Here is a 16,415-nt window from a genome sequence, read left to right on the forward strand (position 1 = left end):
ATGGACACAAGAGTAGTTAAAGGGGTATTCTCGCCTGGGCACTCACATTCAGTTTCACTAATCTTCCATTTATAAACATTTCTTCAATTGGATGTTATTAAAAAAAATGTTCCCGTGTGAAGATAATTTCTCATAAATGTAGTCATTCTGTCCCTTAGAAACGAGATGGCTTCCTCGGTTACGACCACGTCACACTCTGGCAGCGGTGGCCAGACATGAGCTATTGAGTCTTGTCTGACCTCATGGCTTCAGCGATCATTACCACAGGACGGCTGTGGGTCATGTAGTAACTCCCGGACATTTCATATACAAAAACAATTTGTTTCTTTGTGCAATCCCTCCAGCAGACGTGGCCGTATCCGAGGAAGCCATCTCGTTTCTAAGGGACAAAATGACTACATTTATGAGAAATTATCTTCACTCAGTAACATTTTTTTTAATAACATCTAATTGAAGAAATGTTTATGTATGGCAGATTTATCAAACTGAATGTGAGTGCCCAGGCGAGAATAGCCCTTTAACCCTATATACAGTGTATATACCGTATTTTTCGGACTATAAGGCGCACAAAAAATCCTTTGATATTCTCAGAAATCAAAGGTGCGCCTTATAGTCCAGTGCGCCTTATATATGAACCCTACTTAGAGACAACAGCTGCCTTGTACTGTGCACAGGTCTGCCACCTGCTGGTCATTCATCCTTATAATCAGGTGCGTCTTATAAAGGAACATAGACGTTTTAGCAGGCATTTATTGATGGTGCGCCTTATAGTCTGAAAAATACTGTAAACAATACATCAGACCACTGCACAACTAATGCATCGACTTAAAAAAATATATTATTGTCATGAACTTATTAATGATTTCCTTGAAAGAGAAGAGAATTACAGGAGGAGCCTCTGGTTATTACAGGGTTGGCCTAAGGTTACACATTAAATTCACAATTGGAATGATTTAATGATGTCTAGATATTGCTGTTCTTTCCGTTCCTAATGTCCATATGATGCTCACACCACCCACAGCCCACGGGTGACTATTATGTAGCAGGTCATTGTGAGTGTCAATGTCCGACCCATTAAAGAACCCTAAGGATATGAGCCAAACCAGAGACACCGCTGCGTCCATACTCCAGCCGGAGGCCTCACCCTGAAGAATAGGGCGATGGGGCCGTCTACTTTCTGGTTATATTACAGATTGACTCCTAGAATCAGAGTTTTCTAGAGGAAGTTGGACCCCGGAGCAATATCTAGACACTTGGGATTTCCTTAAAGGAAACCTACCACTTGAAGTGGCAGGTTTCAGAAGAAAACACCGAGCACCAGCTCAGGCTGAGCTGGTGCCGGAGCTTATTTTTGTTAGTGTTTTAAACCGCGGTGTCGCGGTTTAAAACACTTTTTAAACTGTATAGCCGGCGCAGGGAGGTACGCGCTCATCGCTTACCGTGCGCGCGGCTCTCCTTCACTTCCTATGTAGCTGCGCGCATGGTAAGCACCGAGCGCGTACCTCCCTGCGCCGGCTATACAGTTTAAAAAGTGTTTTAAACCGTGACACCGCGGTTTAAAACACTAACAAAAATAAGCTCCGGCACCAGCTCACCCTGAGCTGGTGCTCGGTGTTTTCTTCTGAAACCTGCCACTTCAAGTGGTAGGTTTCCTTTAAGGAATTCCAGTATTGTTATAGAGATACATACCTTATTGTAATATGTACACCCAATGGTGAAAGTGTAAAAAGATTTACAATCAGTCTGCGCCCCACTAGCGGGTGTAATGACTGGCGCCCTGCGGGCAGATACTACAGGACTATCACCAGTGATATCCCGGTGCCCCCCGGAGCCTGCACCGGCTGCTGGGATACTTCCGGCACACTCTCACTTAAGTCCAGGTATTCAGGGAAGAGGGTCTCTTTCCCCTCCTGTGGAGCCGTGGGTGGCAGCTTCTGCTCCGGGGCCAGTGTTTCCGTGTGGCCGGCTTCAGCTCGGCACGCGTTGTCCATGGTGGAGGTCTCTTGGGGTATCGTGTCTCGGGGGGTCGGGTGCTTACGACTCTTGTGAGCAGCGAGATTATCTCTCTTCTCAAACCTCTGACCACAAATATCGCAGGGGAACTTATAGAAAGAGTCAGCGTCGTGTTTCTTCATGTGCCAGTTCAGGGAGGCCTTCTGCCTGCAGGTGAAGCCGCAGAACTCGCACCTAGAAAAAGAGTGTGAGAATATCATTGTCCGCTCTCCACCGCTGGCAAGATATCTTTACCCTACATCACAATTTATGCTCATCTGTCCATGTTCCTGGGTGGGAGGTGCGGGGTTGTACATAATTAGCACCCCGGAGCACCGGACATCTTGTCCCCGAACTCCGTGCTGCTAATTATAAGCCTTGCAGCATGTCAACAAGACTCCGCTCCTCTCCCGGCATGGCTGCCTGGCCGACCTCCGCTGGTCCTACCTCCTGATTGATACATCTTAGATATCTCACACACGCCATGCCCCCCCCCTCACCCCCCTAGCTTTATCGGAACCCTCTGACAACGCTAGCAGACACTGCAGCGCAGTACAAAAGGAACAGGGGAGGGACTAGGGGCGGTGATGAAGCCTGACAGTCACTGCCGGCCTATGGCGGGGGAGGGGCGGTCCGTGGAAGAAGCAGCTCCTCGGACCGCCACCTCATTATTACGCCAACCGCTTTGAGCATGGTCAGACGTTCCTATTGTACAGAGGGTTCTGATAAAGCTAGCAGATCATCACTGCTAAAAACGAGGTAGCGCCAGGAGCAGCTTACTTTAGTAGGGTGACAGATCCTCTTTAAACGACCTGTACACCTCCGATAGCTGTTAGGCCCAGTTCACACTTCCGTTACCTTTGTGTAGTCGCTGAAAGTGTTCTACGACTCCTGGATTTGGCCCACAATTACTGAAGACCCAATGGAGATGTGAACTGGGCCTTAGCGCTGGATTGCTGGGGGAGGTTCGGCTGAGTGAATATTGAAAATCACAGATTGCTGCGGTTTACAGGGGGGATACATATAGGAGACTTAGTTATTAGGACAATCTTTAGGTATAACTTACTGGAGAGGCTTTTCCCCTGTATGAATCCGCCGGTGTATGATGAGGTTACTGCTACTCCGGAACGCACGTGCACAGAATTCACAGATAAAGTCTCTTCGGTCTGATAGAAATAAAAAACTCTATTAGAAAACATATCAATAAAAATTCTGGAGGATACAATGGGGAGATGCATCAATAATGGAGAAACTTGTTCCTGCAATACCCTGCGCCACATTAGACCACAATTTTAGACCATTTTAAATGGGTGTGTCCTCGCTAAAAAGGGGGCGTGGCTTGCAGGAATTAGCCGGACTAAACCAACTAAAAGGAGGTGCAAAGTACAAGGCCCCCCGTCTTATCCTACACCAGACACAGGGATTAGTCTGGAGCCGCAGAGATCTGAATGACCCCCACATTCATAAATCTCGCCCGGTATCTGTAAAGACCTGGGTGAACATTAAATTGGCCGCCATCAGTGACTCGCAGACCATGCAGTGTCCTGTTTCACGGACTGACGATACTACCAGGGACAGGACTCCTCGGATCCTTGCAGCGAGATTGTGACTGCCCTAACACCGTCACCAGACACAGATATATGACCATACAGTCCCGTGTGGACCTTCCATTCAGCGTTGTAGGGGGTTGTCAATTTTTTTAGCAAATAATTGATGTTGTTTGCATAATGAAATGTTATACAATTTTTAAATTGCACCTGTGTGACATCAAACGACAAGGGATAATATGAGCCGTGCACCTGTGTGACATCACATGACCTGGGATATAACGAGCCGTGCAGCTGTGCGACATCACATGACCAGGGATATAAGGAGCCGTGCACCTGTGTGACATCACATGACCAGGGATATATAACAAGCCGTGCACCTATGTGACATCACTTGACCAGGGATATAACGAGCCGTGCACCTATGTGACATCACTTGACCAGGGATATAACGAGCCGTGCACCTGTGTGACACCACATGACCAGGGATATAACGAGCCGCGCACCTGCGTGACACCACATGACCAGGGATATAAGGAGCCGTGCACCTGTGTGACATCACATGACCAGGGATATAACGAGCTGTGCACCTGTGTGACGTCACATGACCAGGGATATAAGGAGCCGTGCACCTGTGTGGTACCACATGACCAGGGATATAACGATATCACATGACTATGGAACTGTTTTTATCAACATGAATGACAGCAAGCAGAGATATAGAAAATAGTGAAAAATTGAACACAAAGTATATTGGTAAACTGTATAACTTTTCATTAAACAAACGATTATTTGATGCAAGTGGACAACCCCTTTAAGAATCACTAAAACTCAGACAGCTGAAGACAAAATTTCCCAATTTAAAAAGAAATTAACTCCTTATATATGAGGTGATAAAACATGCACATTCCATAGGCTCCATTCCCCTGTGCCTTACCACTATGTCTTTTCTCATGTTCCTTAAGGTGTTTCTTGAAGTTGAAGGTCTTCCCGCACTCCGTCACGGAGCAGCGGAAGGTGCGCTGGTTCATGTGCTGGTATTTCTGATGAAACTGAAAAGTCAATTGGAAATGAGACAAACATCTCGAGCTCACGTATAACTTATGACAAGGTGATCCAGCACCCATACATCCTGCCTCTACAGCGCCATCTATGGACAAAGCAGCAATTGCATCGGATAATCCCAAATGGAAATTTGTAGATTAAAACATTGAAGTTCTATTGTTTTTTTACGGTAAAATCTGCATTTTGATTGTCTTCACGTGCAAAACACATGGTGCTTGTTTCTTATAGGGAACCTACCACCACATATCTACATATAAAAGGTAGATCGAATGGTAGGTACATCTATAGGACGCGAGGATTAGCCCTTTTAATCCTCACAATCTTTAGAAAATGTACATATTAGTTATCAAAAGAGGCTAGTGGGGCGTGGAGGATCCGGAGCTGAGGCTACACGGTGCCGCCACTCCACGCCCCAGTAGCCTCTTTTATCCTCCCATCAGATAACTTTGGCGCGCAGCTATAAGGAGCATGAGCAGAACAGCAGGCCTGCGGCTACGCGGTCACTGCTCCGAAGCCGGAGCCACGGGGCATGCGCAGACGGCAGGCTTTGCGGACGAAGGTGCACAGCTATGAGGAGCTGCGCCTCAAAGTTATCTGGTGGGAGGATAAAAGAGGCTGCTGGGGCGTGGAGTGGCGGCACCGTGTAGCCTATGCTCCGGCTACTCCACGCCCCAGTAGCCTCTTTAGAAAATTTACATATTAGCAAATTAAAAGTTATCAAAAGATTGTGGGGATGTGAGGCGTAGCCTTTAAAAGGGCTATCCTCACGTCCTATAGATGCACCTACCACCCGATCTACCTTTATAAATAGATATGTAGTGGTAGGTTCCCTTTAATTCATGCATTTCAATTGTGTTCCAAAACACAACTGAAGTATTATGTGTGAATGCAGCCTTAGCGAGTTGTGGTCAGATAATGGACAAGGCAACAGTCAGAACAAACCTCCAAATGATAACAGGATGTTCTTCAAATCTTCAAAAAAAAAAAAAAACCCTCATAATGCACCAACATTTTATAGGTTGTAAAGAACTGAAATGGCCATTTGCTGAATTTTCAGCATGAGGAGGTCCCATTCATTGAAATCACAAGCCATTTCACTCCAAAGCACCCAAACAGAACAAGTTACATGTAACACAGGACCTTCTCTGATATCACCTGCACAATTCTTGCATCCATTGAACTTGTGAGTTTTTGGAGAGTTTCTGCTTGAATTTCTTTGCATGATGTCAGAATCACCTCCTGGAGCTGCTGTTTTGATGTGAACGGTCTCCCCCCTCATAGATCTTCTGCTTGATGCTACTCCAAAGGTTCTCTATAGGGTTGAGGTCTTGGGAAGATGACGGCCACACCATGAGATTCTCTCCTTTTATGTGCATAGGACCTGATGAGGCGGCGCACTCACTCCGGGCATGAGGCGGCGCACTCACTCCGGGCATGAGGCGGCGCACTCACTCCGGGCATGAGGCGGCGCACTCACTCCGGGCATGAGGCGGCGCACTCACTCCGGGCATGAGGCGGCGCACTCACTCCGGGCATGAGGCGGCGCACTCACTCCGGGCATGAGGCGGCGCACTCACTCCGGGCATGAGGCGGCGCACTCACTCCGGGCATGAGGCGGCGCACTGTCCTGCTTGAAGATGATTTTGCTCCAGATTCTTCTTTTGGTACCATGGAATAAAGTGGTCAGTCAGTAACTCTATATACTTCGCCGAGGTTATTTTCACACCATTAGGAACCCGAAAGTGCCCTACCAGCTTTCCTCCATTATACCAAACCAAACCATGACTCCACCAGCTCCTTGCGGAGGCCGCACCCTTGTTGGGTCATGATGGTCATCCACCGACCATCCACTACTCAGACCATCCAGGGTTGCATCCACTGTGGCCGTTTCTGCTTGTGAGCGCTGGTTAGGGGCGGCCGTATTAGTAGGTTTTTGCACCATGCAGTCTTTGAAGGGTCCTACACCTTGAGGTCCACACGACACCAGAGCTACCAGCAGCTTCACATATCTGTTTGCTGGTTTGCAATGGCATTTAGCAGCTGCTCTTACAGTAAAGCAGCAAATTCAACAAATGACCATTTTAAGTTCTTTACAGCCTATAAAATGTTTGGAAACTCTGCAGTGTAGAATAATTTGGTGCATTTTGATTTTTTTTTTTTAGTTTTGAAGCCTATCCTGTTATTATTGGGAGGTTTGTTCAATAACATTCGATTTATACGCTAACGGGTGATGATTGTTATTATACGGACTGTTATTTGCATCAACAATTAGCGACGTCGCCTGAAAGCATCTCGGAATCGACAGATTTTAATGTTGTCCCCTGCCCCGCCCTGCTCTCATGATGTTTTGGGGGGTGTTGATTGACAGCAATAAGGCTATATCCATGTGAAGCTGCTGTTTATGTGAAATGATCGGCTTTGACAGCTGCAACAAGCTAACTACCAAGACTATCGCCCGCCCCCCCTCGCACCCCCAATCATGGCAGATTATACAGCAGATACCTGCCCTTTAAGGAGATGGGCAGTACCCAAGAGGTTAAAGAGGACCTTTCACCATCTCACATATGTGCTGACAAAAATACTGTAATATGATATAATAAACTGGAAGGGCACTTCCAATTTTCTTTCCACGATTACCGAATTACCAGTCCTCGTATCTGACCATTATACTCCTCTCCACTGTCAGAAAGGAGGTGCTGGAGGAGGGTGTGTGTGATATGATAATCTTCTCTGACACTGTTCAATCAGCAACAGACAGTGTCAAAGAAGTTGCTGTGCACAGTGTGATCTGGCTGTGCTCATCTATCATACTCTCTGCTGGTGGAGGCGGTGAAAGGTCACCTTTAATCTTAATTCTTTAGCTACAGAACAAGGTCTGGATTGGAGAACTGGATAGGCCACACAGTCCTAGCTGTTACACATCACCTGGTGTGGAAGGAATGAGCACCTGAGCCAATTACTACTATACTCACATTCAGATACTGTCTCTTTGAAAAGATCTTCCCACAGTCATCATATTCACACATTAACAGCTCCTGTTGTGTGGCTTTCCTGCAGAAAATACAGTTTTCCATTACAAAACACAATTAATTAACAATACAATTACCAAAATTTATCACACTTCTTTCCCAGTTTATCTTGCTTGTCCCCCCCCACTGCAATCCCCCTCAGGCCTTGGTAGATTTGATGATGTTGTATATAACGTACCTGATTCTCTTCTTAGATATTTGTGCCAGTTCTTCATCTACAAGGAATTGGCGCCTTAAATTGAAAAAAAAAAACAAAACAAATAAAATACATTTTATAAAATGTTGAATATGTTCAGTGGCAAAAGTTTTTGTTTTTTTTACAATCTTGTATAAAAGAATATTCTTTTCTCACAATGTGATGGTGTGGATGCCTCCAGTCTGTACCCGTCACTTCACTGGTTGCCCATCTCCTTCCGAATTCAGTTTAAAATAATCACCCTCATCCACAAAGCTCAGCATGATGCTGCACCTCCCTACCTCTCCTATCTCAGTCTATCGCCCACCCTGTGCTCTTTAATCTGCCAGTGATCGAAGATTATTTTCTTCCTTAATTCAGACTTCTCACGGACGACTCCAGGGCTTCTCCCGAACTGCACCAATTCTCTGGAATGACCTTCCACGGACTATCACACTAAAAACCAACCCCCCAAAGCGTCAAAAGAGCTCTTAAAACTCATTTATTTCGGCAAGCCTATTACACTAGCTAACTGCATGAATCTTCATCTCTCTCTTTACTAACCCATCCTATGTTCCCTCCCAAACCAAACCAAGCTCCAGGCTTCACAATCACCTGGGACTATGTATATAATATGTGACTGATGACTGGTTCAAGCAGCAGATATTTTAATAAACTTATTTAATAAGGTTTCTTTATAAAGAATGGCTGGACCATTATACAAGCTCTTATACCTCGTGTCACCCCCCTCATCCTCATAGACTGTAAGCTCTTGTGTCACCCCCTCATCCTCATAGACTGTAAGCTCTTGTGTCACCCCCTCATCCTCATAGACTGTAAGCTCTTGTGTCACCCCCTCATCCTCATAGACTGTAAGCTCTTGTGTCACCCCCTCATCCTCATACACTGTAAGCTCTTGTGTCATCCCCTCATCCTCATAGACTGTAAGCTCTTGTGTCACCCCCTCATCCTCATAGACTGTAAGCTCCTGTGCCCCCTCATCCTCATAGACTGTAAGCTCTTGTGTCACCTCCTCATCCTCATAGACTGTAAGCTCTTGTGTCATCCCCTCATCCTCATAGACTGTAAGCTCTTGTGTCCCCCCCTCATCCTCATAGACTGTAAGCTCTTGTGTCACCCCCTCATCCTCATAGACTGTAAGCTCTTGTGTCACCCCCTCATCCTCATAGACTGTAAGCTCTTGTGTCACCCCCTCATCCTCATAGACTGTAAGCTCTTGTGTCTCCCCTCATCCTCATAGACTGTAAGCTCATGTGCCCTCCCCTCATCCTCATAGACTATATAAATATCATTATTATTAGTCTCTGGGAACCAATAAACTTGAAAATTAGGGGAAAAAAATGCTGATTAGGGCCGTTTCTTAGGGTCCTATTACTTTCTATTGGCTCATGCACTGCGGAGGAGCCGACTGTCCTTGCTGCAAATAATAGAGCAGGTCCTATTCCCTTTCCTCTTCGTGGTCTAGGACGGTCAGGAACAAGATGGAGAAGAGACTGACGGATCGCCAATCAAGAACGGGACAACGCTGGCAAATTCATAGTAAAGGTAAGATAGACAAATATTCGTAATCCCCCCCCCCCATCAATGCTTACCGACCCAAAGAACAAAGAGGTGTCATTTGGAGGTTTCCATAAAAGCTGTAAAAATGGAGCCCATAAGAAAATGTCGCAGATGCGTTTTTTTTGGTCAATTTTACTGCATTCGGAATGAAACTGAATAAATACTGTAATGTCGCCCGTTTAGTAAAGCAACACCCCCAGTGTGCACCACCGTATTTTGATTAAGGTTATATATGGAAAGGAGGGAGAAGTGTCGGGTGTTAATTTTTTTTTTACTTTATTGTCACTTGTTAAAATGATTGTTATTATTATGTGCTGGTAGACAGGGTGTATAGGCTTGTAAAGGGAGGGTCACCCTTTATATTATAAACTCCTCAAATGCACTCCCTAATATCTAATATTATAGATTGGTTCAGTTCATAGAGAAGAGGAAACAGAGCGTCCTCTGTATTGTATGGATTCCCCTTTCTCTATGACCAATGAAGCGGAGATTGATGGGTAGTGTGATACAACTGTAAGTTTTCTGCATCACTATCATCTTCTTGTATTATTTATATCGGCCACAGGAGGGCAGTGTAGTCCAGGCTTGTATGTGGAAGACGATTACATGTCGGAACAGACACCGCGGTGCGTGTATAGTTGCGCTGGGCTCGCGACTGAGTGAGGACGCACAAGGACCGCTGTCAGTTACACTGGAATAGGGTAAGTATATAGTATGTAAATGTAACAGCATAGAAAGATAATCGCATCCATGTGGATGTCGGATAAGATCCCTAATTTAATCTTATGGGAAAAGTACACTATAAAAATCTTGAAACAAGAACAAAAACTTGAAAAACTTGATGCGCATGTAAGGAATCTATTTATGTAAATATACTATGCATGCAGAGATTTCGTTATGTTGGGCGGACTTCTGTTGGTTTAAATAGGGAGGGGGTGGGGGAAGAATATAGGGGGATTAGTAGAATGTGTTGTGTAAAATGTCTATTTTGGCCTTTTTATTTTCCTGAATTGAAGAAAAACTGTAAGGACAAAGGAATTTTGTATGCAAATTTTGGAAGGAAAAAAAAAAAATGTAACTGCATATATTACTGTATCCAGGTGTACTGACAAATGTATGTACGTTCACGATCAGTTGTGGCAAACGGGATAGGATCCGATGTATGAGGAATAATGGGGCTCATTTAGTAAGGGTCCGGGGACCGCAGACGATTTCGGATTTGGGCCGCATTTAAAAGCTTATTGTGTCGCACGCGATTAGATTTTGATTAGAGATGAGCGAACATGCTCGTCCGAGCTTGATGCTCGGTCGAGCATTAGCGTACTCGAAACTGCTCGTTGCTCGGACGAATACTTCGCCCGCTCGAGAAAATGGCAGCTCCCGCCGTTTTGCTTTTTGGCGGCCAGAAACAGAGCCAATCACAAGCCAGGAGACTCTGCACTCCACCCAGCATGACGTGGTACCCTTACACGTCGATAGCAGTGGTTGGCTGGCCAGATCAGGTGACCCTGGAATAGACTAGCCGCTGCCCGCGCTGCTCGGATCATTCTGTGTCTGGATGCCGCTAGGGAGAGAGCTGCTGCTGGTCAGGGAAAGCGTTAGGGTGTTCTATTAGCTTACTGTTAGGCAGGAGTGATTCTCAAAGAACCCAACAGCCCTTCTTAGGGCTACAATAACGTTCTACTTTTTTTATTTTAATTTGCATCTAGTACCATTTTGTGAGGAATTAGCAGGGGGACTTGCTACCGTTGTGTTTAGCTCTTAGTGGCACACATATCCATAGCAAAGGCCGAAGTGGGAAAATTCAGTAGGGGTTGGATTTCAATTAGGCACTAACTCAGTGTCATCTCATCTGGCATAGTAGTGTGCTTCCTTTGATACTTGGCTAGAAAATAGCCATAGGAGAATACAAACAGCTTACTTACGCCTACAGTAGCGTTCTATATATTTGATTTCTGGTTGATCTGCTGGTGGCTGTACTTGCTGCAGTGCATGTACTAGCCAATTCTGAGCAATTTGTAGTGAGACTTGCGACCGCTGTGTTTTGCGCTTAGTGACGCACATATCCATAGCAAAGACCGAAGTGGGAAAATTTAGTAGGGGTTGGATTTCAATTAGGCACTAACTCAGTGTCATCTCATCTGGCATAGTAGTGTGCTTTGATACTTGGCTAGAAAATAGCCATAGGAGAATCCAAACGGCTTACTTACGCCTACAGTAGCGTTCTATATATTTGATTTCTGGTTGATCTGCTGGTGGCTGTACTTGCTGCAGTGCATGTACTAGCCAATTCTGAGCAATTTGTAGTGAGACTTGCGACCGCTGTGTTTTGCGCTTAGTGACGCACATATCCATAGCAAAGACCGAAGTGGGAAAATTTAGTAGGGGTTGGATTTCAATTAGGCACAGTCTGCCATTTGTCCTTTTTTATTTTACGCTTATTTTGTTTAATAACTCAGTGTCATCTCATCTGGCATAGTAGTGTGCTTCCTTTGATACTTGGCTAGAAAATAGCCATAGCAATAGGATAGCATCGTTTGGTTTTAAAAACTCAAAAAAAACAAAAAAAACAAAAAAAAAACAAAAAACACAAAAAAAAAAAACAAAAAACACAAAAAAAAAGTTAAAAAAAAATTAAAGTTATAACTCTCATTTTAAAAATGTTTAACCCGAGGGCTAGGGGTAGAGGACGAGGGCGGGGACGTGGGCGTCCAACTACTGCAGGGGTCAGAGGCCGTGGTCCTGGCCGGGGTGAGACACCACCTGCTTATGAGGGAGCAGGGGAACGCCGCAGAGCTACACTCCCTAGGTTCATGTCTGAAGTTACTGGGACTCGTGGTAGAGCACTGTTGAGGCCAGAACAGTGCGAACAGGTGATGTCGTGGATTGCTGACAATGCTTCGAGCAATTTGTCCACCAGTCAGTCTTCCACGCAGTCCACCCATGTCACCGAAATCGCCACTCCTCCAGCTCCTGCACCTCAGCCTCCTCCCCCCCAGTCTGCCCCCTCCCAGGAAAATTTGGCATTTGAACCGGCATACTCTGAGGAACTGTTTTCTGGACCCTTCCCACAGTCACAAACCACTTGTCCGGTTGCTGCTGAGCAATTTTCCGATGCCCAGGTTTTCCACCAGTCACAGTCTGTGGGTGATGATGACCTTCTTGACGTAGTGGAAGTGTGTAAAGAGGTGTCCGACGATGAGGAGACACGGTTGTCAGACAGTGGGGAAGTTGTTGTCAGGGCAGGAAGTCCGAGGGGGGAGCAGACTGAGGGATCGGAGGATGATGAGGTGACAGACCCAAGCTGGGTTGAGAGGCCGGGTGAACACAGTGCTTCTGAGACGGAGGAGAGTCCTCGACCAGAACAGGTTGGAAGAGGCAGTGGTGGGGCCAGACGGAGAGGCAGGGCCAGAGCTGGTGCATCAGCGCCAAATGTGTCAACTAGTGAAGCTCCCGTGGTGAGGGCTCTTGCGGCGAGGGCTAGATTTTCAGAAGTCTGGAGGTTCTTTAAGGAAACACCGGATGACCGACGGACTGTGGTGTGCAACATTTGCCAAACCAGGCTCAGCAGGGGTTCCACCACTACTAGCTTAACTACCACCAGTATGCACAGGCATATGAATGCTAAACACCCCACTCAGTGGCAACAAGCCCGTTCACCTCCGGCCGTGCACACCACTGCTCCTTCCCCTGTGTCAGCTGATAGTCAGCCCCCTGCCCAGGACCCTGCCACAAAAACCCCATCGTCGCCTCCACGATCCTCCACAGCATCCACCAGCGTTCAGCTCTCCATACCCCAGACGCTGGAGCGGAAACGCAAATATAGTGCAACCCACCCGCACGCCCAAGCCCTTAATGTGCACATCTCCAGATTGCTTAGCCTGGAGATGCTGCCCTATAGGCTAGTAGAGACCGAGGCCTTTCGCAACCTCATGGCGGCGGCCGCCCCTCGGTATTCGGTCCCCAGCCGCCACTACTTTTCCCGATGTGCCGTCCCAGCCCTGCACCAGCATGTGTCAGACAACATCACCCGTGCCCTGACCAACGCCGTTTCTGACAAGGTCCACCTGACCACGGACACGTGGACGAGTGCTGCCGGGCAGGGCCACTATATATCGCTGACGGAACATTGGGTTAACTTGGTGGAGGCTGGGACCGAGTCTGACCCTGGGGCTGGTCATATACTGCCGACGCCGAGGATTGCGGGGCCTACCTCGGTCCAGGTGTTTCAGGCCTACTATGCCTCCTCCTCCTCCCACCCCTCCTCCACCTCCTCCTCCGAACTACCATCCGTGGGCACGGCGCCATCAGTCGGTAGCTCTAGGCACAGCAGCAGTGCCGTCGCTAAGCGACAGCAGGCGGTGCTCAAACTGCTGAGCCTAGGCGACAAAAGGCACACCGCCCAAGAGCTATTACAGGGCATCACGGCGCAGACTGATCTGTGGCTGGCACCGCTGAACCTGAAGCCAGGCATGGTTGTGTGTGACAACGGCCGTAACCTGGTGGCGGCTCTGCAACTCGGCAGACTGACACATGTGCCATGCCTGGCCCATGTGTTAAATCTGATAGTTCAGCGTTTCCTCAAGACATACCCCAATCTGTCTGATTTGCTCACGAAGGTGCGCCGCATCTGTGCGCATTTCAGGAAGTCCAGCCCAGATGCTGCCACTCTCAGGGCAGCGCAGCGCCGCCTCCAACTGCCCGCTCACCGACTGTTGTGCGACGTGCCCACGAGGTGGAATTCAACACTGACCATGTTATCCAGAGTTTACCAGCAGCGCAGAGCGATTGTAGACTGCCAGATGTCAACTTCCACCAGAAGTGGTAGTCAGGTCAGTCAGCTTCCTCAAGTCTACAATGAGGAGTGGACGTGGATGTCTGATATCTGTCAGGTGCTGAGTAACTTTGAGGAGTCAACACAGATGGTCAGTGGCGATGCCGCCATCATCAGCCTCACCATCCCGCTGCTTGGCCTGTTGAAAAACTCTCTGGTCAGCATGAAGTCGGAAGCTTTGCGCTCGTCACAAGAGACGGGGGAAGAAGATTCCCTTGTTGATAGCCAAAGCACCCTCAGGTCTGTTTCTCAGCGCATATCGGAGGAGGTGGAGGTGGAGGAGGATGAGGAGGAGGAGAATGTTGGCGAGACACAAGAGGGGACCATTGTTGAGTCCTTCACTGTTCAGCGTGTATGGGCAGAAGAAGAGGAGTTGGAGGAGTTGGAGGAGGAGGAAATGGACAGTCAGGCCAGTGAGGGGAGTGAATTCTTGCGCGTTGGGACTCTGGCGCATATGGCAGATTTCATGCTAGGCTGCCTATCCCGTGACCCTCGCGTTCAAAGAATTTATTCCAGCACCGATTACTGGGTGTTCACTCTCCTGGACCCACGGTACAAGCAAAATCTTTCCACTCTCATCCCTGCAGAGGAAAGGAGTGTGAGAATGCATGAATACCAGCAGGCCCTGGTGCACAAGCTGAAACAGTATTTCCCTTCTGACAGCGCTAGCGGCAGAGTGCGTAGTTCTGCGGGACAAGTAGCGAGGGAGAGTAGGCGAGCAGGCAGCTTGTCCAGCACTGGCAAGGGTACGCTTTACAAGGCTTTTGCCAGCTTTATGTCACCCCAGCAAGACACTGTCACCTGTCCCCAGTCTCGGCAGAGTAGGGCTGATCTTTACAGAAAGATGGTGAGGGAGTACGTAGCTGACCATACCATCGTCCTAAATGATCACACAGCTCCCTACAACTACTGGGTTTCAAAGCTGGACATGTGGCACGAACTGGCGCTGTACGCCTTGGAGGTTCTTGCCTGCCCTGCCGCTAGCGTCTTGTCCGAGCGGGTTTTCAGTGCAGCTGGTGGCATCATCACCGATAAGCGTACACGCCTGTCGACTGACAGCGCTGACAGGCTGACGCTTATTAAAATGAATAAAGGCTGGATTTCTCATAATTTCCAATCTCCACCAGGTGAAGGAAGCTCAACCTGAATAATTGATCCACTCCTCCTCCTCCTCATTTTCCTCCTTCTCCTCCTCTTTGTACAGTAAAGCAGAGGAAACTGGCTATTTTTTGACAGGGCCCACTGGCTCTTGCTATAGTACTTTATGCATTTAATTTTTCTGGAGGGCCACCTACCCTGTCCTCTGTTTTAAACAATTTTTGGGAGTGCCACATACAGGCACTCAATGTATTCCATTTTTCTGGAGGGCCACCTACCCGGTCCTCTGTTTTAAACAATTTTTGGGAGTGCCACATACAGGCACTCAATCTATTCCATTTTACTGGAGGGCCACCTACCTGCTCCTCTGGTTTGAAAATTTTTTGGGACTGCCACATACAGGCACTCAATCTATTCCATTTTTCTGGAGGGCCACCTACCTGCTCCTCTGGTTTGAAAACTTTTTGGGACGGCCACATACAGGCACTCAATCTATTCCATTTTTCTGGAGGGCCACCTACCTGCTCCTCTGGTTTGAAAAATTTTTGGGACTGCCACATACAGGCACTATCCAAATTAAATTGTCTCCATAGCAGCCTCCACACGTTGTCTCCATTGCTACCTCCAAAAGTCGTCCATATAGCTGCCTCCATACATCGTCCCTTTATCAAACGAGGTGTGTCAGGCAGAAATTTGGGTTGTTTTCATGGATTCCACATCAAAGTTGTTAACTTTGTCGCCACCCTGCTGTGTTATCCACAAAATATACTGGCAAACTTTTATCATGTACCGATATTATTTGAGCGCTTCTTGCTCACCTCCTTTGGTTCCTCTCTGCCACCCATTGGTTTGAAGCCTGAGTCCATTTAGGGTATGTCGCCATGCCACTCTCTAGCCTGCTGCCGCTGCCTCTGCATGCCGTCCCCTATAGTGTCAGGGTCAATTATTGCATGTTTTAGATGCTATCTAGCTTCATTCTGTCACTCTGTCATGGCCATGCTGTTGCCCATAGTTTTGGCATAATGGTGCGATTAAGCAGCCTCAGAGGCATCCATGCATGCTGCCCCTGCTGTTTCCTGTCCATTTCCGTGGTG

General features: G+C 47.4%; 1 protein-coding gene across 1 annotated transcript in view; it reads right to left on the reverse strand.

Annotated features, from left to right (window-relative positions):
* Window positions 1-1,652: 1,652 nt before the first annotated feature.
* Window positions 1,653-16,415, reverse strand: part of ZNF692 (zinc finger protein 692) — a 31,599-nt gene continuing 16,836 nt past the window's right edge. Inside the window, exons 8-12 of the mRNA XM_072130225.1 lie at window positions 7,812-7,865; window positions 7,577-7,655; window positions 4,477-4,591; window positions 3,059-3,158; window positions 1,653-2,187 (exon numbers count right to left, since the gene is read on the reverse strand). Of these exons, the coding sequence (XP_071986326.1) occupies window positions 1,791-2,187; window positions 3,059-3,158; window positions 4,477-4,591; window positions 7,577-7,655; window positions 7,812-7,865 (745 nt within the window). The 3' untranslated portion in view covers window positions 1,653-1,790. The remainder of the gene's footprint in view (window positions 2,188-3,058; window positions 3,159-4,476; window positions 4,592-7,576; window positions 7,656-7,811; window positions 7,866-16,415) is intronic.

Source organism: Engystomops pustulosus, chromosome 11 (genome assembly GCF_040894005.1).
Source record: "Engystomops pustulosus chromosome 11, aEngPut4.maternal, whole genome shotgun sequence".
Lineage (NCBI taxonomy): Eukaryota > Metazoa > Chordata > Amphibia > Anura > Leptodactylidae > Engystomops > Engystomops pustulosus.